The 27,701-nt window shown below is 42.0% G+C and overlaps 1 protein-coding gene across 17 annotated transcripts in view; it reads right to left on the bottom strand.

Moving 5' to 3' along the window:
- The window catches only part of dlg1l (discs, large (Drosophila) homolog 1, like), a 204,596-nt gene extending 179,379 nt beyond the window's left edge, over window positions 1-25,217 (bottom strand). For 7 of the 17 annotated variants that reach the window (XM_017720029.2, XM_017720030.2, XM_017720041.2 and 4 more), the window contains exons 1-2: window positions 24,493-24,511; window positions 21,974-22,105 (exon numbers count right to left, since the gene is read on the bottom strand). In XM_017720029.2, the coding sequence (XP_017575518.1) occupies window positions 21,974-22,105; window positions 24,493-24,511 (151 nt within the window). Of the gene's footprint in view, window positions 1-21,973; window positions 22,106-24,492 lie in introns of all 17 variants that reach the window. The other 10 variants (XM_037547728.1, XM_017720022.2, XM_017720024.2 and 7 more) reach the window with 2 other exon arrangements.
- Window positions 25,218-27,701: the final 2,484 nt, after the last annotated feature.

Below are 27,701 nucleotides of genomic sequence, written 5' to 3'. Positions count from 1 at the left end.
TTTGCATATCCTGCTGAAAAACAGGGTTTGAAGCATTTGGACGGTTTGCTGCGTACAGCACTTTAAACGGCTCTTCAAATTCACGCTAGCTGAGCCGGGCCGCTACAAAAACGCTCACTGTTGCATGAAGGCGCGGTAACAGCGCGGTTTCCACCCAGCTGCCAGATTAAACTCAAACGAAGAACTGGAATGGTGCAAAAAATAAAAAATAAATAAAGGCTGCAGGCCCAAAAGAACAAAACTCCCCCCAGGTCACAGAGAAATGCTGCGCAGCTCCTTGCTGCTTTGTTGAAGCACGTCATGAAAGTGTGGCGAGAGAACGACCTGAGCAGTCCTACTCCACTGAGTGACCAGCCTCTTCGGTGCGTCTACAGTCTAATATGCTTCTTCTTTGATCTGATAAAAGTAAGTCTTAGCTTCTCTGCGAGTTCACTGGGTCCTGATGCCTTCGGTCATGTTTTATCCCCAAAAAACAAAAAACCATTTGATCAGTCATGAGTTTGTAGCAGGTAACTGGGTCCATCTACTCAATGTCAATTCTGCACAAAGCTACGCAGATGGAAGGCCAGCTAATGATGCTCAGTGATCACACTGACATTATTACGGACTGACTGATGGACGATGCTGTGCGGAAAGCGATTTTAAGGTTTAACCCACGATATAAGTAAAGCATCAATATGGGAACTGTGGGCCGACTCCATTATCCATTTCCTTCCATGCACATCTCTCCTACCGCTGACACATTAACATTTGCTGAATGCAGATATTAGAACTGAATCCACCTGAATTAGCATTACATGTAACATAACATATATCATTGGTTTCTGTAAGGTTAAATATGCAGTAAAATGAATAAAATGCTGATATTTTAATGCTGTAACTCAGCATTACCTACACTTTCTGCTCTTCCAGAGTGCAGTAAATACATCAAATATTATAGTAAAATAATATTTTAAAATAGTGGGCAAATGAGCACATCTATAAATTGGCATATCTGTTTTTACATACAGACACACACACACACACACTGCTGAAGTGCAGACCGAGCATCAGAACGGGGTAGAAAGGGGATTTAAGGGACTTTGAACGTGGCGTGGTTGTTGGTGCCAGACGGGCTGGTCTGAGTATTTCAGAAACTGCTGATCTACTGGGATTTTCACACACAACCATCTCTAGGGTTTACAGAGAACGGTCCGAAAAAGAGGAAATATCCAGTGAGCGGTCAGTTGTGTGGACGAAAATGCCTTGTTGATGTGAGAGGTCAGAGGAGAATGGGCAGACTGGTTCCAGATGATAGAAAGACAACAGGAACTCAAATAACCAACCAAAATCTCTGAGGAACGTTTCCAACACCTTGTTGAAAGTTTGTCACGAAGAATTAAAGCAGTTCTGAAGGCAAAAGGGGGTCCAACCTTTTACTAGTAAGGTGTACCTAATAAAGTGGCCTTTTTGTATTATATATATATATATATATATATATACATATATATACACATATATATATATATATATATATATATATATATATACACACACACAGAAGTACCCATAGTCCTTTATATATATACACATTGTGTGTAATTTTTATGATGAATGGACCAAAACAAACCATCTAAAACTACCTGGAAAAAAGTCTGGTTTGTTCATACCTTCTCCTGTAAAGTCTTCATAGACAAAGCTGTTGAGAATGTTGACCAAAACACGTGCTTACAATTCTGATGCAACTTATTAGTATCCATCACTTCATCCCTTCATCCCTCATATAACGATCAATATCCAACAGCTTTATCAAACACCTACATGATTGCAGCTGACTGAATTTTAATTTACGTTTGTTTTAATTTCAACCTCCAATAGTTTTAGTTAAACAGCGCTTTACTGAGTGATATGATTGTCTGTTCTCAGCTGTCACACCTCTTAAACTCTCTTAAACAAACAATAACTCAAACAACAAAGGTTCTGTGCAAAGGTTCTCTTTCATTCATCCAGGTACAAACAACATGAACGTACCCTCAAAAGCACAACAGTGGCTTTACAGCCCGATTTCATACCTTCCATAAAGTTTTTCCCAGGGAAAACCTATTCATAACCCAATGTTTTAAATATATGTGGTTGGGATAGTGTAGTTGTTAACACCTCTGCCTTCTACACTGTAGACTGGGGTTCAATCCCCACCTGGGTGAGCACCCTACACTATACCAATAAGAGTCCTTGGGCAAGACTCCTAACACCACCTTGGCCTGCCTGTGTAAAATGACCAAATTGTAAGTCGCTTTGGATAAGAGCGTCAGCCAAATGCCGTAAATGTAAATGTAAATATAAAAGGCTTGGAGTCGAGACAAAATGTGGGGAGTCAAAAGAATGGTGTCACTATACCTTAAAATAGATACTGTAGCACTGCTACCTCCTCCTTTTCAAGTTCTCTTCACAAAACAGTTCTATATTGAGTTATACTGCTATGCTTAGTGAGGTCTGGATACATTTCACATGTTTGTGTAATTTTAACCACGCTTGTGTTTTGTGTTTAGCATCATCACCAGCTCAGCTGTATTTCCTCAAATACTGAGAAAACCATAAGTCATCAACATGGACCAATACTGGCCCTTATTTCTACGCTCTGACAAGGTACTGTGGATTCTGACACACAATCCTTGGATAAAAGAGAAGCAATCTGAAGCAAGAAGACAGCAGCTTTGTAAGGGCTTACTATAAATAAACCGACGTCCAAAACAAGCTCCGTTTGAGCTGGCTTGAAACGGTCGTCACAGACGTCCAATCAGTTATTATCATATCGTTGTCCGGCTCCGAAAACACACAAGACATGCATTCATCCAGTGCCAAAATAATTCAATTGTCTTCATCTCTTTCCGCTGAACAGCTTTACATGTTGTCACTGGTGTGTGCGCTGCCCTGTGGATTCTGGTCAGTCGCGACTGGACGTTTATGTGATGTAGGAATGTAATGACAGTGTGGCAGCTCCTTCTTTAATCTCTAAGCTAAATCTGCATCACATTAGATAACGCAGGGGTTTATGATGGACAATAAATACGCAGCAAAAAAAAAACCATCAAAGCTTTGTCCGTTTTTTTTGGGTCCCAGTGATGCTACTGTCATCATCGGTCAACACAACCACCCTTCACTCAAAATATATCTGATCTGTTCAGCAACTTTGCAAAACGAGTTCACTGGCTGTTTACATGCAAAGACTTTTACCAATCTGATTGAATACATTATATTCTTATATTATATTATATAATAATATAATTATATAATTATATATTATGGCTGAGGTGTTTATGCTCACTCTACTCAACAATCTGATTGAAAATCTCCGTTTACATGCTCACTACAAGAAATCGGTAACATGACAACTCGGAGTGAGATGAGCAGCAGTGAGCAGTGCTTGTGTTATTAATTGCTTTAAAATGATGTCAGACTCAGGAAAACGTCCTTCACATGTCCTTATTAATGAAGGCCGAGAGGAAGACGTCGAGTTCTTAGACACATGAGCTGGACGTCCATCCCACCACCACCACCTTTTAAAGATCAGAGCATAAACTTCGTCTCCTCTGCCGACCAGTTTCTGCTCCGCCACATTGAATGGTATAAACTTTTGCTATGATGCGACGCGCATGCAGAACATACTTAAACTTTCCGACAGGGAATGTAATCGGATACAGGTGTTTACATGGTTATTATTATTATTCTATTTACAGGATTATCCAACTCGTTCAATCGGATAGAAACTGTATTCGGGATGGCCTCGATCGGACTCGTCTTATCCGATGGAGGTGTTCATATGGACGTATTCTGTTCCAATTGAGCTATTAGTCGGATTATTAACGGATTACCAGGCTGCATGTAAACATGGCCAAGGGATAATCAAAGTTTAGCTGATTATAAATGTTCAGGTTAGAATCACTGACTTCCTGTTCCTGGCACAACATAACACTGAATATGACAACAGTAAAAATGTTTATTGTAGTTATGATGCAAAAGTAGGAATAGCCGTCTTTAAAAAGGAAGCATCCAGGAGGAAGGGGCGGTGTCTTGCTTCTGACGCGGTTTCCACTGCGTTCCCGGTTCCTCGACCAGTTGTTGAAAGATCTTCAGATGGTGCTTCAAGGGCTCTTTGGTATATTAAATGGTTCTACAGAGAATCATTTTTGGTGCAAAATACAACCTTTGTCAAAAAGGTTCTACACAGAAGCATCTTCAGCACATTCTCCATCCATCTGAAGAACCCTTTTATGATGCAAAGAGCACTTTTATCATGCAAGGGTTCTTTAAATGCTCATGGTTCTACACAGTACCATTTTTTTTACTAAACTCGTTCAACAACGAGTCGGTGTCCATGGTTCCCGTAAAATCAACATCTGGTTTATCACACCAATGTAGTCAGCGAAAGTTGCAAAACCGGAACTCTTGATGGATCGTTCTGTTTACTGCTGTGGTCTGCGGCCGCTTGCAGTGGAAAATTTTCCTGTTGCGGTTCTATTTAAAGAACAATAGGATATCTGGTTTGCCGTCGTCCGTCTACCGCAAATATGGGAACGCTGCATCATGTCTGGCCAAATCGGAGTTGTTTACCAAGGTCAGAATCAGTGACTCACAAACTGTAAATACTGGCCTTGTGGCTGCTTTTCTCTAAGGCTGAGCAAAATCATTAAAATATTACACAAAATTTTGATGCACAAATCGTCAATCAGATTTTAACACAAAACAAAAAATTTTTTACATAGAGAGAAAAAAAAAAAAATGTAGAACGAAACATAAAAACTATAGGCTGTATTAATCAGAATTAACAAAAAGGAACAATAAGTTTAGAAAAGAACCATTTTATCTTTTTATTTTTGTTATTTTTATTTGTTATTTTTAGTTTAGTTTTTTTTTTTTTTGTTTTTTTTTACAGGTACAGCAAAAGCCGTATAAAATTAAAATCCGTGCGACTGTCTCAGCAGTTTGCTCGTCAGCGTAGCTGCAGCATGTGCTGTGTGATTTCACCGCCGTGGTGCAGACCGAGCGCCGTGACTTGCACTGAAGAAGACAGTCACGCAGGTGTGAGAAGCAGCAGCGGGGTTTTTTTCACTCGTTCATTTGGCTCGTTAATTCATCTTCTCCAGTGTTCGTATGTTAAAACATCTTCCACAACACATACACCCCGAACGTCACACCTCAGCTAGCCGGGATTCCCGTTAAATGCATGTTAATGAAGCGAAACCTCGTGCGGATACGTTAGTCTCGGGTCTCTGCGTTTTTGGTGACCTAGACTCTTCAGTGCTTCAAATGTGATGACATGATGAACTACTGGGTGAAAGTCCAGGAAATTCCATTTGGTTTCCAGCGCTCATTATTTTCCATGACTTTTCCAGGCCAGGAAAAAGTAATTTCTATATTTCATGACTTTTCCAGGATTTTCATGACCGTATGTACCCTGTTTCTGGTTTAAACCTACTGGACGGTGAAACAACAGCACAAACATGTACTGCAGAGGTCGATATCACAATAACATTCATAATGTATCCCCATTATATAGTGATGCAACCAAACATTTCATATCTCTCACATTTCTCTTGATATGAGCTCTGATTGAGATGCAATACAGGGCAGCTAATCAAAAAGCAGTATAACTTCAGTGAGACTGGGCGGAGTCAAACTGCTATTGGCAGAATGGATAAGTATGTAAATTTGTTGGTTTCCATGGCATCACAAAAACAAATTAAAAACAGACTATTTTCACATCTTAGTTTCCAAATATGGAATGTATGGACTACTTTAGGAAAATAATATTACATACTACATCAAAATGATTTGTATATTGCTGGACTATTAAGACACGGTCTTCAGGCATCATCTGTAAATTTTAATATCTCTGTTAGTTTTAAAAAAAAAAAACACAACCGTATGGGTCAATTCCCTGGACAGGGACTTAAACCTACACCCAGTCCAGCTATTTTCCAATGGTGAACATCCACTTCCAAAGCTGTGCAGGACTAGGCCTAATCCCTCTAAACATGTCTGGACTGCACAGTCCTGTGACTGATGAAACATCATCTTCCAGCCAAGTCCAGAGTCGTGTGCGACCTTTAGGAGCAACATTTCAGACGGGAGTGAAGGTTCTGGCCACAGCCAGCGAGACAGAGGGAGCTGTCAAATCAGACAGACTGTATAACAGGATGAGGCTCAGAGATGCAGGGTGACGAGGGACATCCCCGACAGCCGATCCAGATTACAAAGCAAAAGCCGGGTCAGACGCTCGCACGGGCACGAGCACAATGACTTACATTCAGGAGGCACGGCATCTGCTACGGAGACATACATAAGCCTGAAACAACCCTCCGATTTCAGTACCAGTGACAGCCTTTCAACACGTCCTCCTCTTAATTTACATGCTATGCTATGTTTATACAGCGACAGCGAATATGAACGGCAGTATTGGCTGAAAGCAGGGACGCAAATACATAAGTGGCTGACATGTTATTTGCAAATGAATGAAGAAACAACTATTACTATCAGTCGGATGGAGAATTTGGCCGATGTTCACAACCAATAACTTTGCGTCCTAATTTTAGCTTTCACAGCCACTGAAGCGCGTATGCTCACTCACGGTGGAAATCTCTCTTCAGCGCCCCCTTCTGGGCGCTCTGGGTTTTTTTTATAACAGCAGCTGATGGAAGGCAGCGTAACATAAGAATCCTGACAGAAAACAGACCTATAAATTATGGTATAATAATGTAATTAATTTTTTATTTTTTTTGTAAACGCTCCATCTATTCGCATATGGTTCTGAATGGCTGTAGATCAGGGGTGTCACTCAACCACTAAAAGGACCACAACTCCGTGGGCCAGCTGTGTCATTTCATTTTCCATGACCCAAATGGGTCATTGTTTATTCAAAATATGCCAAAACCATGACAAAATAGGCACTGAATACTTATTCTAAAATAATTCAAAATAAGAATAAATTGTTTTATAATAAATTTGTTGTTTTGTTTTTTTTTTTTACTGTCTAATTTACTGAACTAGACATCGTTTTCTCTTTGTAACCACTGGCCCATAGATCAATGATGGGGAGGGGGTCAGAATGCACACCGTGTTGCAGTGCATGCTGGGGACTGTAGTTCATCTCGGGGTGAAACGGGCTACTAAGAACAGAAACATATCTCTAACTTCACAGCTGAAAGACGTTTTAATGGATTTAACAGCTTCCAGTCTATTTTGAAGGGTTGGTTTAAAACAGATACTCAGGTATCTTCATCTTGGTGCTGCTCTTTCTTAGTTTTTCTTATTTTGGAATGGACTACAGCTGGATTTCACAAGGCGAAGACCGTAATTCAGAACTGGCCAAGCACTGTTGCTTTTGAACTGGCCTTGTAGAGCCAGAATATTTTAATTTAATATTTCTTTTACATTTCATTGCTTGATTGTTGGTCCATGGGCATGCTGCTGATGCGGATCACAACCCCTAATATTTGTTTTAAATGTTACATTTTAAGCATGAGCAAGAAGTATTCATTAACAAAAACTACAATTAATTACATGATCAATCGGTTTGTGATTCCGTTATCAGAAACAATAAGGTGCTACTTTATCAGTGACCATATCAGTCCCAGAAATTCCATCTCTGCATTTTTCATCTAGAGACACAATGTACAAAAGCCTCACAGTGACCTCACCGAGTGAAGGTCCTGAATGAGACTTGATCTTTAGAAGTTCAGCATTACATTTTAATTTGCTGTTGGACTAAATATAACGTCACCGTACTTCAGGGCGAAATCTATTGTAGGGTATTCAATGACATTTTCCCGATACATAACCTATAACGACCTAAGGGGCACATGATCGGAATTCAATTCATCTTATTAGGCAAGTTTTTTCACATAACTTACTCCAAATTGGGCTGGTAATCTTTTAAGACACTACACATTGTTTTAAAACTTCAATAACTTTACAACCATTTGAGATATGAGCAAACATTAAAGTCCACATTAAACTAGAGAAGCTGAGCTTTGCCGTATGCAGGACGGTGTGTTGTACATCCAGCTAAATTCTAGACTTGACCTACACTTTACCTGCCGAGTCACTCTGTCACCAGCCTATTGGATTACAGTGCATACAGACTGATGATCAGCAGCCTCACGTGACCTTTTCTACACTTTTTTGGTCATCATCACTTGGTAGCTGAAGGATTAGAAACACAGAATCCAGCAGAGCAAATCAAAGCAGGGATTAAACTTTAGAGACCCTCCCTCTCCGCTGGCGTTTTGAAAACGAGACCGCCGAAGTAGCGCTAGCGGGTTCGCGTGACTAGAATTCCAGGGAAACTTTTTTTGAAAACTTCGAAACATTTGACTTCAGACTTTACAAACACAAGATTTTCTTGGAATTGAGTGAAAAGCTACAAATGCTTTTTGGGGGCAGTGATGAAAAGACCAGAGTCACTTGAGAAATATCAGTGTGGTGTGGCCATTTAAGGCTAGTGGGACTGAAAGATTAAAGGTTTTTATATCGAAACTGATGGTAAGAGAACAAATAATGACGATTGTGAAACTTTTATGTTTACGTGGTTACTTAGTTCTCATGGCGGAGTTTTACGGGTTTAATACAAAAGGAAAAAAAATGGACCCAAAAAAAAAAAACAAAAAAAACAAAAACAAAAACAATAAATTTAAAAGTTAAATTAAAACAATAAAAACTCGGTTTATATCTCGTTGGAAACAACACAATCAACCAATAGAGCCAAATTGAAAAACTGTCCAAACTATGAGTTCAATCATTTTTATTCAACATTTCACATGCTGGGCGTCACTAAACCCAACGTAAATCCAATAAAAGATGCAGATGGTGTGTGTTCTGATTTCCCTGAGATGCTCAGGAAAAGTGTAGTGTCACATAATTTACCACAATAAATAATAAAAGTCATACTGCCCAAAAAAAAAAAAAAAAAAAAGACAAAAACAAGGCAAAAGTGCAGTGGATGCTGCCTCTTTCTGCAAAACAAGACTGTTTTAAAAAAATAAATAATAAAAAATTAAATAAACTTTCTCCTTACAAACAAACACAACATGCTTTTACCATCAACACAACCAAAGCAACTTTTAAGGGTTAATAAAAATCAAGTACTTACCACTGACTAGCACTAAGACAGTAACGCCGAGTCCCAACGTGTGGGAATGATTTATTTCAATGCCAGTGCAAGCTGCCAAAATTACACTGCCTTTAAAAACGCCAACACAGGACCTGTGAGTGTGTTTAATCCCCCAAATCAGACATTACGCAGGACTACCCCATCTTCCCCTCCCAGCAGAGCCAGTCACAACAAGCGAGTATTTATCTGCTGAGGCTGCTTCGCTGCTCTTCCAGTGTCTCGTGTTTCTCCTCTAGGGAGACGGCTGTGGTGAAGCCGTGCTTAAACAGACTGCTGTATTGATGCCTGATTAAACTGGCCTCTCTAACCGCGAGATACTCTTTCTGGATTTCACAGCGCCCTGTCTGTCCTCCTCACCGCTCACGTCAATGCGATCTTGTACCTGAAACATCTAGAACATTAAGAAAAACATGCGGTAGTTTTATCTGGGTTACTTCTGATCAGAAGTTCACTGGAATAATACTAAACTTTAATAATAATAATTCTAAACTTTCAGTCTGTGCCATATTTGTGTTTCTAAGTAGAAGAGGAAATATTTCATTATGTTTCTGCTGTTTGTTGACAACAAAAAAAAAAAAACAAAAAACAAAAGGATCAGAATCTCTGAAAGAAGCTCAAACTGGGCACAAACGGCAACAAACATCCAAGTTATACGCGTAAGCACTGAAAGCTTCGCTGTCTGAATGAAGTGATGCATCTCTCCACAACTACTTTTACCTCCCCAAAATGTAAAGTAGCCTGTCCAACAATAGCAACTGTCCATTTTAGAGCAAACAAAGTCTCTTATTTTCACTTTTTGTCCATTTGGTGTGGAAAAAAGTGACCAAAAATGATAAATAATGATAATGATTTGAATCATATGACAAAAAAAATTAAAAAATAAAAAAAAAATCGCTCATTACTCATCAGTATATTCAAATTCTTGCAGTCTACAAAACATACCAACCTTCTGGCCTTTGTAGCAAGTTTGGCAAGCAGAGTGTAAATGAAGCACAAGCAACCGCACATCCAATCCAGCTTGAGCCACTTTAGCTGGGAATATCAGCTCTAATTCTCATGCTCTTTTCAAATTAAACTGTTTTAGCAGGCGTAACCCTTCAAAGTTCTGTTTGTGACAAAATCTTAACAGGAAAGGTTTAAAGGGAAAAAAAAAAAACTGAGCTCAAAAACTGGGGAAGGGAAGCACATAAGAAGCACCTAGTGTGTTCCCGAAATGCTTTCGAAGTCAACTGGTATTAGAATAAAGAATATCCAGTACAGGTTATGCTCTGTTCACAGTGTAAAGATATAGATTTATTTTCAGCATGAGAATAATTTTGCTCCACCTCCTCATCCAGTAATCAGGGAGGTTTTGATTCGATCCAGTGCATCCGGCTCAGAGCTGACCTGGACACATTTAAATGGACAAGCTATTGGTTATCTAGCCCGATCCGGTTCGGATCCTTTATCTCTTCCTTGCACTTAACTGCCTTGGCATGTTAACATGGGTGCAGAGTCTGTTTACCACAAGTAGCATGGACCCTCACAGAGCAGGTACTATTTGGGTGGTGGATCATTTTCAGCACTGCAGTAACACTGACGTGGTGTGTTGTGCTGGTCTGAGTGGATCAGTGATTTTACACCTCAGTGTCACTACTGGAATGAGAACAGACCACCAACCAAAAATATCCAGCCAACAGCGTCACAGGCAGCGCCCTCTGACCACTGATGAAGGACCAGAGGAAGACCAACACAAACTGTGCAGCAGCAGATGAGCTGCCGTCTCTGACTTTACATCTACAAGGTGGACTGACAAGGTAGGAGTGTCTAATAGAGTGGACAGTGAGTGGACACAGTGTTTAAAAACTCCAGCAGCACTGCTGTGTCTGATCCACTCATACCAGGACAACACACACTGACACACCACCACCACGTCAGCGTTACCGCAGTGCTGAGAATGATCCACCAAACAAACAGTACCTGCTCTGTGAGGGTCCATGGGGGTCCTGACCACTGAAGAACAGGGTAAAAGGGGGATAAAGTATCAGAGAAACAGATGGACTACAGTCTGTAATTATAGAACTACAGTATCTCACAAAAGTGAGTCCACCCCTCACATTTCTGCAAATATTTTATTCTATCTTTTCATGGGACGACACTATAGACATGAAACTTGGATATAACTTAAAGTGGTCAGTGTGCAGCTTGTATAACAGTGCAGATTTACTGTCCTCTGAAAAGAACTCAACACACAGCCATTAATGTCTAAATATCTGGCAACACAAGTGAGTCCACCTCACAGTGAACATGTTCAAATTGTGCTCAAAGTGTCAATGATTTGTGTGACCACCATTATTATCTAGCACTGCCTGAACCCTCTTGGGCATGGAATTCACCAGAACTGCACAGGTTGCTATTGGAATCCTCAACCAATCCTCCATGACCACCTCACGGAGCTGGTGGATGTTAGACACCTTGCGCTCCTCCTCCTTCCGCTTGAGGATGCCGCACAGGTGCTCAAGTGGGTTTAGGTCTGGAGACATATTTGGCCAGTCAATGGCCACGTTTACATTCAGCAAGGCAGTTGTCGTCTTGGAGGTGTGTTTGGGGTCGTTATTGAGTTGGAAAACTGCCATGCAGCACAGTTTCCAAAGGGAGGGGATCATGCTCTGCTTCAGAAGGTCACAGTACATGTTGGAATTCATGTTTCCCTCAATGAACCGCAGCTCCCCAGTGCCAGCAGCGCTCATGCAGCTCCAGACCGTGATGCTACCACCACCATGCTTGACTGTAGGCAAGAGACAGTTGTCTTGGTACCCCTCACCTTGGCGCCACCACACGTTAGACACTATCTGAGCCAAATAAGTTTATCTGGGTCTAGTCAGAACACAGGACATTTCCAGTAATCCATGTTCTTGCACTGCTTGTCTTCAGCAAACTGTTTGCGGCCTTTCTTGAGCGTCAGCTTCAGAAGAGGCTTCCTTCTGGGATGACAGCCATGCAGACTAAGTTTATGCATTGTGCGGCGTACGTCCTGAGCACTGACAGGCTGACCTCCCACTTCTTCAACCTCTGCAGCAATGCTGGCAGCACTCATGCATCTATTTCTTGAAGCCAACCTCTGGATATGACGCTGAACAGGTGGACTCAACTTCTTTGGCCGACTCCGCTGAGGCCTGTTCCGAGTGGAGCCTGTCCTGGAAAACCGCTGTATGACCTTGGCCACCATGCTATAGCTCAGTTTCAGGGTGTTAGCAGTCTTCTTATAGCCTAGGCCATCTTTGTGGAGAGCAACAATTGTATTTCTCATGTCATCAGAGAGTTCTTTGCCATGAGGTGTCATGTTGAATATCCAGTGGCCAGTATGAGCGAATTGTACCCAAAACACCAAATTTAACAGCCCTGCTCCCCATTCACACCTGGAACCTTGTCATTCTAATGAGCCACATGACACCAGGGAGGGACGATGATACAATTGGGCACAATTTGGAGAAGTACTTGCAGTGAGGTCTTGCCAGCTACTAGGACATTAACGGCTGTGTGTTGAGTTCTTTTCAGAGGACAGGGAATCTGTACTGCTATATAAGCTGTACACTGACTACTGTTGTCCCATGAAAAGATATAATAAAATATTTACAGAAATGGGAGGGGTGTACTCACATTTGTGAAATACTGTATAGAGTAAGTGGAGCTGATAAAATGGACAACGAGCGTAAAAACAAGGAGGTGGCCATAATGTTATGAAAGTTTCGTATTAGCCCACACATTAGCTGTAGTATGAATGTATTCAAGCTGAATATGAATTCAAAATCAGATCAGGGAGCAATAACCTAGACAGGGACATCCCTATTAGAGATGAACCACACAGTAGTGCCGTACGTTTCCTCAGCTCAAGCACCTGCTTTTTTTAATACCCCTTAACTGAAGGCCCACAAGGGCCAGCACCTATTATAGGTGAACTTTGTGAATGCGGTGACCCACATTCGGCAAGCGTGAGGAGACCTGCTCTGGCTAACTCTTCTTCTGAGGCGCCCAGGGAGGAATCTGCAGGCTCTAATCAGAGTGCAGCACAGTCCGCAGTACTGCTGCTTCTCCTGCTGCTGCGTTCCCACACAAACTGCAGTAAATCACTGGGCTCCAGGATTAGGCCTGGGGTAATCATGTCAACAGACGGATTACATTTTGTTGGTCCCTTAGAATACATATCGGCGGAAGAGTCAAATTGGAAACTGTCGTTCAAATCCAGTTTTCATCTGCAGCACTCTGGAGGAGAGCCACGAGTGGGCATACATGCAACGCATGAGTGGAGAGTAGGGCGGTCAGTATGCATATTTTTTCACAACACTCGATATGTATCGCCGTATTTAATATTGAGTTTTAATAAGTCACTATGCGCTCAAAACAAGTGCCACATCTAGTACATACAATTAAACAGAATTAAAGCTGCACTATGTAATATCAGAATTTTTGTTTAAGTAGCATTAGAGGCAGGAGGAAAAAACACGTTAATATATCCCTGTCATCAAAAACAAACCCATCTCCATTTTTGTCGTTTTTCAGTTTTCGACAATTTGAAAATGCCTGTTGACCTTTACACCGTGTACAAATTTCATAATGAATGGACCAAACGATTTGGCCCAAAATGACTTGGAAAAAACTCTGGTTCCATTGATTTGCATTAAAAATAAACCATGTTTTTGGCTTCTCCTGTAAAGTTCTCATTTTGGAGATACAAGTTTTTGTTCCGACAGTAGCTATATGGTGAGCCGAGTCGCCCTGTAAAGCCTGAAATAATCGTTTTAATGTTAAGCACCGAGCTGGATTATTTCAGCCAGGCTAAAGTGCAGCCTCCACATGGCGGGGTTAGTTTTGACATGCTGTTACACCCCTGAGGTAAACAATGAGAGACATGAATATGCCTCCAATACAAAATCTAAACAAAAAAAGTTTTTATGCACAAATTAATCAGAAACATACAACAGACATGACAATAAAACAATGTTATCATCCTCATATCAGCTATTACGGTCAATAGCAGGTGTTTAACACAGCCTTTTTTTTTTTTGGTATGTATTTAGGTTGGATCTTCTGTTGTTCTGGATGTTCTGGATTGTGTTTGAATCATTTAACCACACCTTTCTACAGAGCTAGCCTGGCCACAGCTCTACTGCCATCTCAGCCCAAATCAGGATTGTTTTTGTTTTTTTTTTAGCCCTTATCTGCAGTTAACAGGATATCCGTTAATGAACCCATTCAAATATCAAAATTAGCTGGAATGTGTGACAGTAACTGCAATCAGAAGGGGAAAGTGGTATCAGTGCAGCTGAGCCCTTCTTAACACATAGCCAGACATTTTAGAAATGTGGGCTTTTTCCCCCCTCAAAACCAGCGAGAAGGGTCTGGCTGCAGACATGCACCCTTAGCCTGACATGCAATGCCAGCCTATTAATGATGTCAGTGCCGCTCTGCCACGACAGCGTTTTGTGGGTTTTATGAGGAAAAACAGCGACCCACGTACTGCTGGCCAACAAGAGCTACACTGAACCTACACCAACGTCATCATGCTGATAATAACATAATTAAATATGGAAACTTTTAAAGTAAAACCACGACCATCAGACATAATGTTGGGTTTATCAGCAGGAAAAACACAAACAAGCTATTGCTGCAACTCATGACAACCATGCTGAACACTATTAGAACCATTAGGAATAAAACCTGATGGTTTTGCTTTCTAATGGGAATTGGCTTGATGGTTGCCATTAGGGACCTTTAGAAAAAGAAGAAATATCTAGAATCAGTCGCAGAACACCTGGTTAAATAATCAGAATCCTTTACACTGGCTGTGTTTACATGCAAAGATTTTTGCCAATCTGATTGAAAACAATCGGATTAAAGATTCAGACTGAGGAGTTTATTCTCACTCTATTCAGCAATCTGATGAAAATCTTCATTTACATGCTCACTGCAAGTAATCCGATGCAGAATGACATGCATGCGTGGAGCAGCGCTGAGAGTGAACGTTACCATGACAGCGAACATCACGTGAGGTCCAGTCGGGGTGAGAGGAGTTTCCGGTTGGCGCGCTTGTGTTTTTAATGGCTTTAAACTGACGTCAGGCTCAGGAAAATGTCCTTCATATGCACTTATAAAGGAAGACGTCGTGCTCTGAGAGACAGAAGCTGGATGTCCGTCCCACCGCCGTCTTTTAAAGCTCAGAGTATAAACCTCGTCTCCTCTGAAGACCAGCTTCTGCTCCGCCGTGTTGACCGGTATAAACCTTTCACTGTGACGCGCCGCGCATGCTCAGAACCGACTTACACGTTCCGATTGGAGTGTAATCGGATTCAGGCGTTTACATGGATATTATTCTTCTATATAACGGATTATTTAGAGGTTTACCCGCCTCGTTCAATCGGACAGAAATTGTATTCCGAATGGCCTCAATCAGACTACACTATTCCGATTGAGGTGTTTACATGGACGTATTCTATTCCGATTGAGCTATTAGTCGGATTATTAACGGATTATCAGGCTGCACGTAAACGTGGCTACTGTGATATCAACCCATGAGGAAAACACAGAACACCATTAGCGACTACTAGACACCACCAGGAACCCAAAGACATTTAATAGGTTCTATGACTTTATTCTGTGACTTCATCAACAGGGATGTACATTAGATGTAACTCTCTAGCCGTGTTATGGATGAAAAATGGATTAAGTGACGATATCGATAAGCAGAAGCAGCCAAAAGTTAACGTGCCGTTGGGCCTCTTCTGCCCTTGTGGCAGAGAGCGCATGTGACGTCACCGAGGCTGAGAGTGCATCTGGCTGAGAGTGCATGCCAGACATTGTCTCGACACCAGCAGCGTTTCCGAAAAATCTGCACATCCACAAAAATGATTCTACAACACTTTTCTAACATGCCAGCCCAGCAGGAGGTGATAACATCCCATAAAATTTTATGTCAATGTCAAGTAGAGCCCTGTAAACATGCACACAGGGCAAAAAACAGAGCGAACAGCTAAAGCAGAGATTCACTAATAACGTGAAGGCGGGGCGTTTCAAAACACAGCAGGCCGTCAAACCCCTGTATAATCTGGTCAGATTCAGTCTGATTTCTCCCAGAAAATAAAAGCTTAAAAAAGTGAAAGAAAACCTATGCCATGAAACATCAGGCGGAGAAGCTGAGTCTCTCTAGCATTTCACCCCATTTGAATTATGGATTTATTTCAAATCTGACTTTGGTCTGTGATCAAGTCATATATATTTAGAATTAACAAGATAATTTTTTTAATGTTTACAGTTGAGGTGAGAACTCTGCTACAAGAACTGGCCGCAGTACACAACAGTCTAATGAAGAAATAATACATTTATAACTTAATTAGGCTTATCAGCCCCCAAATCTCCCCCCAAATTGCTGAGTTCACAGAAACAACCCATCATCAAACATACTGCAGACAAAGTTCCGCATAGTTAGTAAGCGTAAACAGCTTCCGACACGCATTAACGGCATCTCCGGAGCGCGTTTTCAAACATGTCGGTTACAGCGAATGAAAATGTGTGGACAAAAGGAAAAAACACAGCTGGGAAAAAAAAAAAACTCCAGACTCGTGTGGACGGGGCCTCAATGTGAAATGTTTGTGTGTGTGTATTTCATATATGCATGATGTATAAACTCATCCGCCGAGATCAAGCACTCACCAATTCATCACAACAGCTTATAGTAAGACAGCATGCTGGTAGAACCGAAGCTCTGCTGAAGCACAGACACGTGGGCAGACACACGCACGCACGCTTCCAGTCCTCTCTGCCAAGCTGGACCGGCCGAGCAAACCAAATATTTATGGCTCGCAGTCTGGCGGCGAGCAGCTCGAGCTCTTCGTCCAACAAACTGCATCCGTCCACTCCTGGACACTTCATTAAACGCTCGCTGAGCTGCTGAGTAATCAATGCACAAAACTCACTCCACTTCAGTTCGCTCGAGTGGTCCGGGGAGGTCGTTATCAGTCTGTGAGACGCACAGGACAATAGGACACTCATTAAGGACTGTCTGATTCTTTAACATACACAGAAGGAATGAACCACCCCAAGGCATGTGACTCTGAGGACAGTCGTCGTTCTTCTGGCCAAATAAACAGCTAAACAGAACCAAACCACTTTTCTACTCTGGTCAACTGTACCAAAGAAAATGTTCTATATGGACCAAATGCTATAGTGTGATTGCATAGAGATTATATGGCATTACTCATTTGCCTCGTAATTACAATGGTTGACGTTATTTTGAGTGAAATCATTTATGTTTGCTGGTTCACATGAATGTTGTGATTCATCGGAAAGCCCACAGAACCTCATCTGGAATGTCTGAGGATGTTTCAGGATGGCCACAGCATTGCACAACAGAGTTTACCATACACTTGGGCGGTACCAGCAAGTATACCGACAACTGCTGAAGTAAATACACACACACACACAAACAAACACACACACTTTCTCAGCCGCTTATACTTCTGGGTCATGGGGGGTGGGGGAGCTGGAGCCTATCCCAGCGATCATCGGACAGAAGGCAAGTTGCTGAATCATATTGTCCCATTTTAACAACTTCCAAAACAGTTTACATTACAAATAAACAAGGGCTCATTTCTTATAATCAGACGCTTATGCTGCCAACATTGCTTTGGTGCAGTGCTGCCTGTCCAACTTCAAAAAATAAATAAATAAATTACATCACACAATTACAATAAACACATAACTAGTTTTATTTATCCTCCCATCCCTCCACTACTGTGAGTTACTCCTTAACATTAAACTGGATGTTTTCATTGCTGTGCCTTTAAAACTGATGCACTGACGTTAATGAATTTGCTTGGATTGGTTGTGTTGTGCCTTATTTAAAAACGCAGTCCAGGCTGAAACTCTCCTTATAACTTCACTGGGGGCGTGGCTAAGCTGCTGCAGGCTGAACAGAAGGACAAAATGCAAATGCACTGGTTTTCATGCCATGATAAAATAATTCATTCAAAACAGGCTGTAGTTTAAGCCTTGGGTTCACGACGACTTTGAACGTCTTACCAAAGAGCTGGGCATCTCACACTATACGACCGGTTCTTGCAGATTTTTTGGGGCAACTAAAATTTCAGGGATCACACACTAAACTGATCTTGCTCAAACTCATGGGAGCTCACAAGAACTTGAGCATTCTTCCATACTAGGAGACGCAAATAAACAAACGTAGAGCGCCTGGCGCTGCTGCTGTTTTCTGTCATTTGCGCTGACGCGTTTGTGTAAACGTACATAAACATTGACTGCATTCGTGCCTTAAACTCTCTTTAAAAAAGCTTCGCTCCACACGTGAGAGACTGTCATTTTTCTTCGTTTACTTGCTGTTTTTCCTTCTTTCGCGCTCTGTTTTCATTGGCAGGAGTCTGTTCAGACTGAGTCATTGATCAGTTCACACTGGATTACGTTAAGTGTCTGATAAACTCCGACTGATCTGAAACGCGATCGTGAGGCCAAACATCTGAGCCTGCGCCCCTCAAACACGACTCAATCCTCACAGTTGTGGGCTGGAGGTCAGGGAATCAGCCTGTGTGACCAGAAGGTCATCGGTTCGATTCCCTGAGTTGACAGTGCATGACTGAAGTGCCCTTGAGCAAGACACCTAACTCCCAACTGTTCCCCAGGTGCCGTGGATAGGGCTGCCTACCGCTCCAGGCAAGTGTGCTCACTGCCATCTAGTGTGTGCGCGTGTGTGTGTGTGTTTAAGTTCACTAGTGCGTATGTGGTGTTTCACTGCATTAATAAGGGTCACTTATTAGGGTCCACAAAAAGCTCAAAAGTCAACTTGAAGAAAAAAAAAAAAAAAAACAAACAAACAAACACACTGTATCTCTTATTTTCTGACCACATATTTACTGACCACATACCACCTGAAAACCATACCACACAAAACCTCCCATTTCCATTTTTGTTTTTTTACATAATTTGAAAATGCTTGTTCTTTACATTGTGTAAATTTTCTGATCGAGAGACCAAAAGAAAAGATCCAAAATTATTTGGGGAAAAAAGCTCTGGTTCCATTGACTTACATTAAAAGTAAAGTATATTTAGTGCACTTGCTAAACTGCAATGTGAAACCAAAATTAACTAACAAATTAATACATTATAACAAAAACATGAACCTTGGTCTGGACTTCCAGGTGTGAAAACACCTTTGGTTTCTTTAGGTGGACTTTAGGGTGAACTGCACATTTACAGTGATTACCAACCACATCAAACCCTTAAAAAAGTGAGCAGTTTGTTTTTTTTTTATTGGGCAAGATATGGACCATAAAGTGTGGCTATACTGCTTCGCTGGTGCTTTTTGTCTGTTCCAACTTGTTCACAAACCCCAGAAAAACTAAATATCGTGATATATATGACGTATCGTGAAAACGTGTCCAAATATCGCACCGTTATTTCTGCCATAAATCGCCCAGACTCACAATAATCATTAACAAATGATATATTGCGCAGCCCGAAAGTGCTCTATATTTTGATATTTCTGTAAAAGCAAGGGAAGCAGAGGTTGTGTTTGGGGCAGGAAGCTCCACACCTTCAGGGTCTGACAGAGCAGTGCTGGCACAGTGCCAGCCTGACCCCTGGGAAACTCAAACAGGCTGCTCGACATTCCTGCTGCCTGCTTTCCACGGCGAGTTTGTTATCAGTTGGCCTGGGAGAAGGAACACTATTCCAGTTCCTCAGAATAAACCGGTGTTAGTCATGCACTAGACGGGCCTCGACTTGCAAGGGCGGGATTAGCAAAAGGAAAAGGAAAGGTTTACAACAATCACAAGCTTCGGAAAGACGATGGAAAAGAACGGCTGACCAACTCCAAAAACTCAAGCTTAGTCTCAGGACTTTCCATGTTTCACAATAGATTAAGATTAAGATTAAGTGACCCTTATTAGTCCCACAGCAGGGAAATTTCACCTCTGCATTTAACCCATCCGTGAAGTGAAACACCACATACACACTAGTGAACACACACACACACACACACACACACACACACACTAGGGGGCAGCCCAATCCACAGTGGTCGGGAGCAGTTGGGGGTGAGGCGTCTTGCTCAAGGACACCTCAGTCATGTGCTGTCAGCTTTAGGGAACGAGCCAGCGACCTCCCGGTCACGAGGCTGGGTCCCTAACACCATCACTAATGCCGTATTCACAGGTTCTCCAGCTTTATGAAGGTCAGATGGTGCTAATAATGTGGAGAAAGCTATGCCAAGTTAGCCACACCGTCACCTAGAGATCAGTGAACCAGCTCTCCTTTGAAAACAGTGGCACGGGTCATCACACAGCAGGGTGGCTCAAGTCACACTGAGGTTCTATAGGACTTTTATGACTCAGCACCTCCACGTGATGGTCAGTTACACCCACACAACAAAACAGGGGGATGAGATATTCCCAATGAAACACACTCCGAGCACACTGATGCGGACCCCTTTAACAAACGGCAAGCCAACGACATTGAATTCCCTTAACTGAGAGGTATACACCACTTCCATTACAAAATGGCATTAAAGTTTTGGCAACAACTGGGCTGAATGTGAATATTACGCACACGTTTCAATCAAGCAAACTCAATGCAGCTCTTTTTCAAAGCATACTGACTAAACACATAACGGCAATTGGTCCTCAGTAGTCAAGGCAGAGTTTTAATTGTGCGATTCTAAAAGGGGACCATATTAAAACTGATAGAAAAGCCTAAACATTATACTCAAATATACCTTTCAGTGCAAACAGGATCTATACAGCACCACAACGAGGCTGTATGACTTGTGACAACAGCAGAACACCTTTAAAAGAAGCACAACAGCAGCTTTTCTAACAGAGAGACACACACGCCATGAATAAGTGTTGATACACATCGCAGAGCAGGTAGTATTTGGGCGGTGGATCATTCTCAGCACTGCAGTAACACTGAGGCGGTGGTGGTGTGTTAGTGTGTGTTGCGCTGGTCTGAGTGGATCAGACACAGCAGTGCTGTGCACAGTACTGGAGTTTTTAAACACCTCAGTGTCACTGCTGGTCTGAGAACAGTCCACCAATCAAAAATATCCAGACAAAAGCGTCCTGGGACCACTGATGAAGGACTAGAGGATGACCGACACAAACTGTGCAGCAGCAGATGAGCTGCCGTCTCTGACTTTACATCTACAAGGTGGACCGACAAGGTAGGAGTGTCTAATAGAGTGGACAGTGAGTGGACACAGTGTTTAAAAACTCCAGCAGCACTGCTGTGTCTGATCCACTCGTACCAGCGCAACACACCACCATGACGTCTTACAACACCACTGCCTTAACTAAATAACTCTTGAGGAATCATTTGTAGTGCAAAAAAATCACAATATTTTCTTATCATATCACGGGACAGACGATATTTACAGCTGCATAAATAAAGTTAATGAATCCACATTTCCTGAGAGCTGCTACTCTACGATACATGACCAAGACTGAAATAGCTTGTTTTGACTGAACTATTTCTGCTCTACTTCCTTCTTTCAAAATGACACCAAAGGGAGTCTAACGGTTTTAGAAACGTTAAGCGAACAGAAAGAACATTTCCAGAAAGTCCACTCATTACTTGAATGAGTTCTGACCTGTTCAAACAACCTAAGCCCTAAAACCAGACGGCCAGGCAGTAAGAGAACCACTACTGTTGCATGGACATTATATCCCGGCTGTAATACTCACAGTGTCACAAACACATGGCAAGAAATATCAATTTAACTGAAAAGAAACTCATTCGTAATCAGTCTGAGGTACAAGAGGAGCACAAAAGAAATAGAAACGGTACCTATGAGCGCCTGGAAGAGGTTACTCTGGAAGATGTCGATCACTCGCTGAATGGAGTTTCTCAGCTGTCTGTCTTCGGCATTGCTGAGCTTGGTTCTGTATTCCTCCAAGAGCAACAGAGCCCGCTGCGCATCTACAGGACAATCAGAAGTTTACTGAACAGCACGGACCACCAGGAACCATCGTATGTACAGCATGTCAATGGCAGCTAGATGCACATCTGAATATGGGCTGGGTTTAAGATCAAAGAACTAGTCAAAAACTCAGAATGGTAAAATTGTAACAGTAGTTTTAATTTATCAACTATATACAAAGTGCGCGCACACACGCGCACACACACACACACACACACACACACACACACACACACACACCTTCTAAGCCGCTTCTCCTTCAGGGTCGTGGGGGGTGCTGGAGCACATTCAAAGTGCATTAAGAAAAAAAATTAAAATTGTGGTTGACGGGCCAAAGTTGGCCCATGAGGACATTTGGCCCATGAGGACATTTGGCCCAGTAGAAAGTTACCCTAACCCCCTCAGCCAATGACTGAACTCATTTTTATACCACATGTCCATCACTAAATTACTTTATGAAGTACTAAATAATTCTTTCCCTCAAATTTGCATTTTTTTGAAAGCCTTTTAATAACAAAACATCCTTAAAATGTTATAAAATACATTTTTAAAGACCCCATATTTGTATATAACGTCCCTAACGACCCTCAGCCCACCACAAACACTGTTTGGTCCTCAAAGGAAAAGTTTAGGCACCCCTGCTCTAAACAGCGTCCAGATATTTAAAACGGCGCCCTTGCGCTCTGCCCAGTCTCTTTCATTTGCCTACTTTTTCCATGAACTGTGACAAATTTTGCACATTTGGCTCCCGTAAGACAAGAAAATGCAAAGTCATATGAAGTCCATGGGTTGAGGTCACTGGTTCTGTGGAAAATCAACTAAGGTCACTCCCCACCTTTGTGTGTTTACATCATTCAATATTAGCATTTTCTATAATGGACAATATTTGCCATGACTTTGAGTACATTTTTCAATTTTAAGCATTTTCAGTTATGTCAGAAGTTATTTTCCATGCCATTCCAGATTTTCTAGGACCCGTACGAACCCGGATCAAGAAATTCTGAGGCAGCTGGCACTTCGAAATAATGCAATAAAGAAAAAAAAAGCGGCAACATATGGAAATATGTTTCCCTTACGATTCCGAAAGCGTTATGCATCCCTAAACGAATTATAATGTTGTTAGTATGAGAACACCTGAGCTACAGTACTGACCCGACTCCAGCCCACACCCTCACAAAAAATTCAGACTGCTGTCAGACTAAGTTGGCAACCCTGGCCTGCACACGGTCAGCCCAGCCCGGATAAGACTTCGCGGGCAACTTTTGAGAGCAGTTCCACAATGAAAGCAGCGCTCTGCGCGTAAAGATTTCTTCCAAATCTCTGCAACATGATCAGCAAAGCAGGCCGCTGCTGAATGTTTTACAGGATATAAGGTTGCGGCACGACCAACCCACTTTCACTCACAGCTGCGCTTGCCAGAGCTGCTCCTACAGCCCCCTGTCCAGCACATTTTACTCATTTCAATCATGTTTCCAGCTTTACACACTTAAAAAAGACCGTTCGTCAGGAGCTCTTCAGTAAAGACAACAGCTGAGACAAAACCTTGCATCTCAAATTTTTATAATTTTTCAACTTTTTTACACGATTCGAAAATTCCTGGTGCCCTTTACATTATATATAAATTTTAAGACGAACGGACGAAAAGAAACGGCCCAAAATTACTCTGGAAAAACGTCTGGTTCCATAGACTTCCATTAAAAGTTGGGCAGGTTTTTGCCTTCTCCTGTAAAGTCACTGGTTTTTTTTTTTTTAGATAAAAGGTTTTGCTCCAACAATAACAAACACTATTTGCACGGTGACACGGTGCTTCAGACTGATGGAGAACACGGTTCTATCCAGAGCCTTACCGAAAACAGTTCTATTTAGCACCAAAAAGGGTTCTTCTATGGTTGGACGCTTGACACCAGACTCCTGTTCAAACTAAATTAAAGGTGTGCTGCTGGAAGGGAAGTAAACATCGAGTACTGAAGGTGTTCTACAGCCAGAGGTTCTAGATAAAATTAAGAAAAAAAAGCAAAAAAAAAAAACAGCGCTTTTCATTCAATAAAAGCCATTATTATATAGAGAAAAACAATCTCTCAGCCCTTTTGGTGCCATATATTAACCACATAAAACACATTCTCCATCAATCTGAAGGACCATTACACCACATAAAGGAAAGCTCAGCACGCAGATGGTTCTATTTAGAGCTGAGGGGTCTAAACAGGAGCACTGAGTTTAAGGACCATCTTTTTTTGAGTGTGTAGCACACAAATGTAAAGTTCATGGAGGGCTGGGTGAAGTGAGGAGCTGCAGAATGCAGGCAGGACAGGGGGACTCCCAGAGCAGGATTGGGCAACACAGGCTTATGCAATAGCATACAGTTCAGTTCAAGTCCAAGACTCACCTTTTTTCCTCACTGGCATGGTTCAGGCTGTCTGGAGGGGAGGTCCACCAAAAATGCCCCTCTGCCTCTGCGCCCCTCTCTCCCTCTCTTTCAACCGTCCCGTGCGTGAGCAGGGCTACAGGGCTGACTCAGATGCCTCTTTTGGCACCAGATCCAAATGTTTATCCAGTAAACATGAAAGACGTGAAAGCAGCGCGCGCTGGCAGGACTGTAAAGGCTAAAAGGACTAAAAAAAATGCGCCCCAGCACGCGCGCGCGCACAGCACGAGAGCAGCCACAGGCTTCACTGCACTGCTGCACTTCTCCTCCTGGCTGAGCTGACAGGGGTGGGAAAAGAGGGAAGACAGCACAGCCGCTCAGCTTTCCTCCGGACAGACAGGCAGGCAGGCAGACAGACAGGGGGAGTTCAGTGCATGACGAACAAAACTCTCTCGCGCGCGCGCGCTCGCTCGCTCACACGCTGCGGTCGCAACGCGAAGGAAAAGAAAAGCGAGAGAAACTCGCGAGCTCGCAAGCGCAGCCCTGCTGCAGAATCACGCGCACTTTGACGCCCTCATCCTCGCGCCGCGGCGCCCAAAAGCGTCGAGCTCCTTCTCTCCTCCCTCCCTTTCTCGCTCTCTTCCTCTTTCTCGCGCTCTCTCGTGCCGGCTCGCGCTCTCTCGCTCGCGCGCTCTCCTTCTTTCCCCGCCGTGTGTCACAAATTCCAAACTTTCCTCCAAAATGGCGGCGCGAGCTCGGCGGAGCGTCACGTGGCTCCGGCCAGGAGAGAGCGAGACTTTCTTAAAGGAGAACCCGAACTTCTCGCCCGGAGCCCGGAGTGCGAAGGAGGACTCCACCGACTTTCGTCCCTCCCGGATTGATGGGCAGTTCATGGAAGCCCGTTTAGTAATTCATGAAAAGGAGGAAGGTTCCCATAAAAATCAGTTCCTTTAGTGGCTCATAACTGCGACGTGTCGTGACCGCGGCTTGCTAAAACTTCTGACTTACTGACTCATAAGAACAACACGCTGTTATAATTCTGACTTACTGTCTCATAGTTGACTTAGCAACTCATACTGATAACTTACTCTCGCATACTTATGCCTTAACATCTCATACATATGACTTAGTATCTCATACTTAGGACTTAGTATCATGATTATGCCTTAGCATCTCATACTTATGACTTAGTATCTCATACTTGTGACTTAGTATCTCATACTTATGACTTACTATCATGATTATGCCTTAGTATCTCAAACTTATGACTTAGTATCTCATACTTATGACTTACTATCGTGATTATGCCTTAGTATCTCATACTTGTGACTTAGTATCATGATTATGCCTTAGTATCTCATACTTATGACTTAGCATCTCATATTTATGACTTACTATCTCATGATTATGATTTGGCATTGCAAACCTATGACTATCTTACTATCATAATTATGCCTTAGCACCTCATAATTATGACTTAATATCTCATACTTATGACTTACTATCATGATTATAATTTGGCATCTCATACTTATGACTTACTTTCTCATAATTATGCCTTAGCATCTCATACTTATGACTTAGTATCTCATACTTATGACTTACTATCATGATTATGCCTTAGCCTCTCATACTTATGACTTAGTATCTCAAACTTATGACTCACTATCTCATATTTATGACTTACTATCTCAAGATTATGATTTGGCATCTCATACCTATGGCTTACCATTTCGTAATTATGACTTAGCATCTCATACGTATGACTTACTATCTCATATTTATGACTTAGTATCTTGCCTGCTAGAAAAACCAGTATAGATCAGCATGCCGCATAAGTGGTGTTTCAGATACTGGTATGACCATACTGGGTGAGCAGCTAAACCAGCACATGACCAGCACTAGACCAAGTTCTCATGTTTGACTTGGCATCTCATACTTACATGAAAATGTTTTCGTTACTACGAGAGGACAAGCCATTATTATGAGATCTTAAGTCATAATTATGAGAAACTTTCTCTACAATGTCAGTTTGCATTGTGATCCCTCTGTTTCTCTAGAGCAGCCTGAATAAAATGTTTTATTTGATTATAGCCATTAAAAATATCAAAGTTGTTTTGTATTTCAAGGGGGGGCTGGACACTAGGGGGCCTGCAGTAAGAGGCTATCTTCATTAAGGGTTTGATAATGAGCTTGTAGAAGACTTGAATCAGGTGTATTAGAGCTGGGGGGAACTGAAATGGGCAGGACAGGGGGCCAAAGGAGAGAGATGTTAGCACTTTTAGTAAATACACTTGGCTGTTTATCTGTATATGAAAGCTAAATAAAGCAGACAGAAAATGTTTCAACATAAAAGTTGGACGAGTTGGGAACAGTCGTGTGAAAAAACGTTATATGATATAGAACTTTTACATTATGTAGAGGATGAATCACCTTTAAAAAGGTCCTTCACTATTACAGAACATCACAAAAATGGTTCTTTAAATAACCACAAAACTGAAATAGTCTTTAAAGCTGCAGTAATGCTCCACAGGACCCATTATGGGTTAGAAATCTTGTGAGAAATGTGTGGTTTCTATGCCGATTCAAACATCCACCTTTTCCCAATTTTAGCATTATGACTTACGTTCTTAAACACAAACAGCTCTAGTTGCTCCCTGTGCTCCAAACAGAGGGAACGCTCCTGTCTCTCAAAGCTAACATGTATCGACACAAACAGCTAAAGCCACGTCCCAGATTAGAAGGCACTGGTGGTAAAAGAGCATTTTATTTTTAGATGGTCATGTTTTATGAATGACCCTCTCTGATCTGAGGCTACCTCTTCCTCCATCAGCAGAGGAGCAGCTGGTTCCCTATTGTGCTTCACGTTGTCCATTTCACATAGATTTAAAAGATGAAATTTAAAGAATAATATGAGACAGTAATGTATCAAGTATCAAAAAGAAGAAGTTTCAACTCTGTAATTTTGATACCTTCACTTCTCCCTCTTGCCAAGATAATATTACAGGAGACATAATAAACAAACCTGCATTTAACATTTTATGTTACCTCTTATTGTATCTACAACCTAAGAAAAGTGTGAAATGTGAAGCCTATTGGACTATTTCCCCTTTACTGGTTCAACAAGCTGTTAGGATAATCTGACCAACCACACCCACTCACCCAGCCTTGATATTCTGACCAACCACACCCACTCACCCAGCCTTCATAATCGACCAATCACTCTCACT

The sequence above is a fragment of the Pygocentrus nattereri genome, chromosome 19 (genome assembly GCF_015220715.1).
Source record: "Pygocentrus nattereri isolate fPygNat1 chromosome 19, fPygNat1.pri, whole genome shotgun sequence".
Taxonomy (NCBI): domain Eukaryota; kingdom Metazoa; phylum Chordata; class Actinopteri; order Characiformes; family Serrasalmidae; genus Pygocentrus; species Pygocentrus nattereri.
The sequence above is the reverse complement of the archived record's forward strand: the minus strand, read 5'-3'. Positions and strand labels throughout refer to the sequence as shown.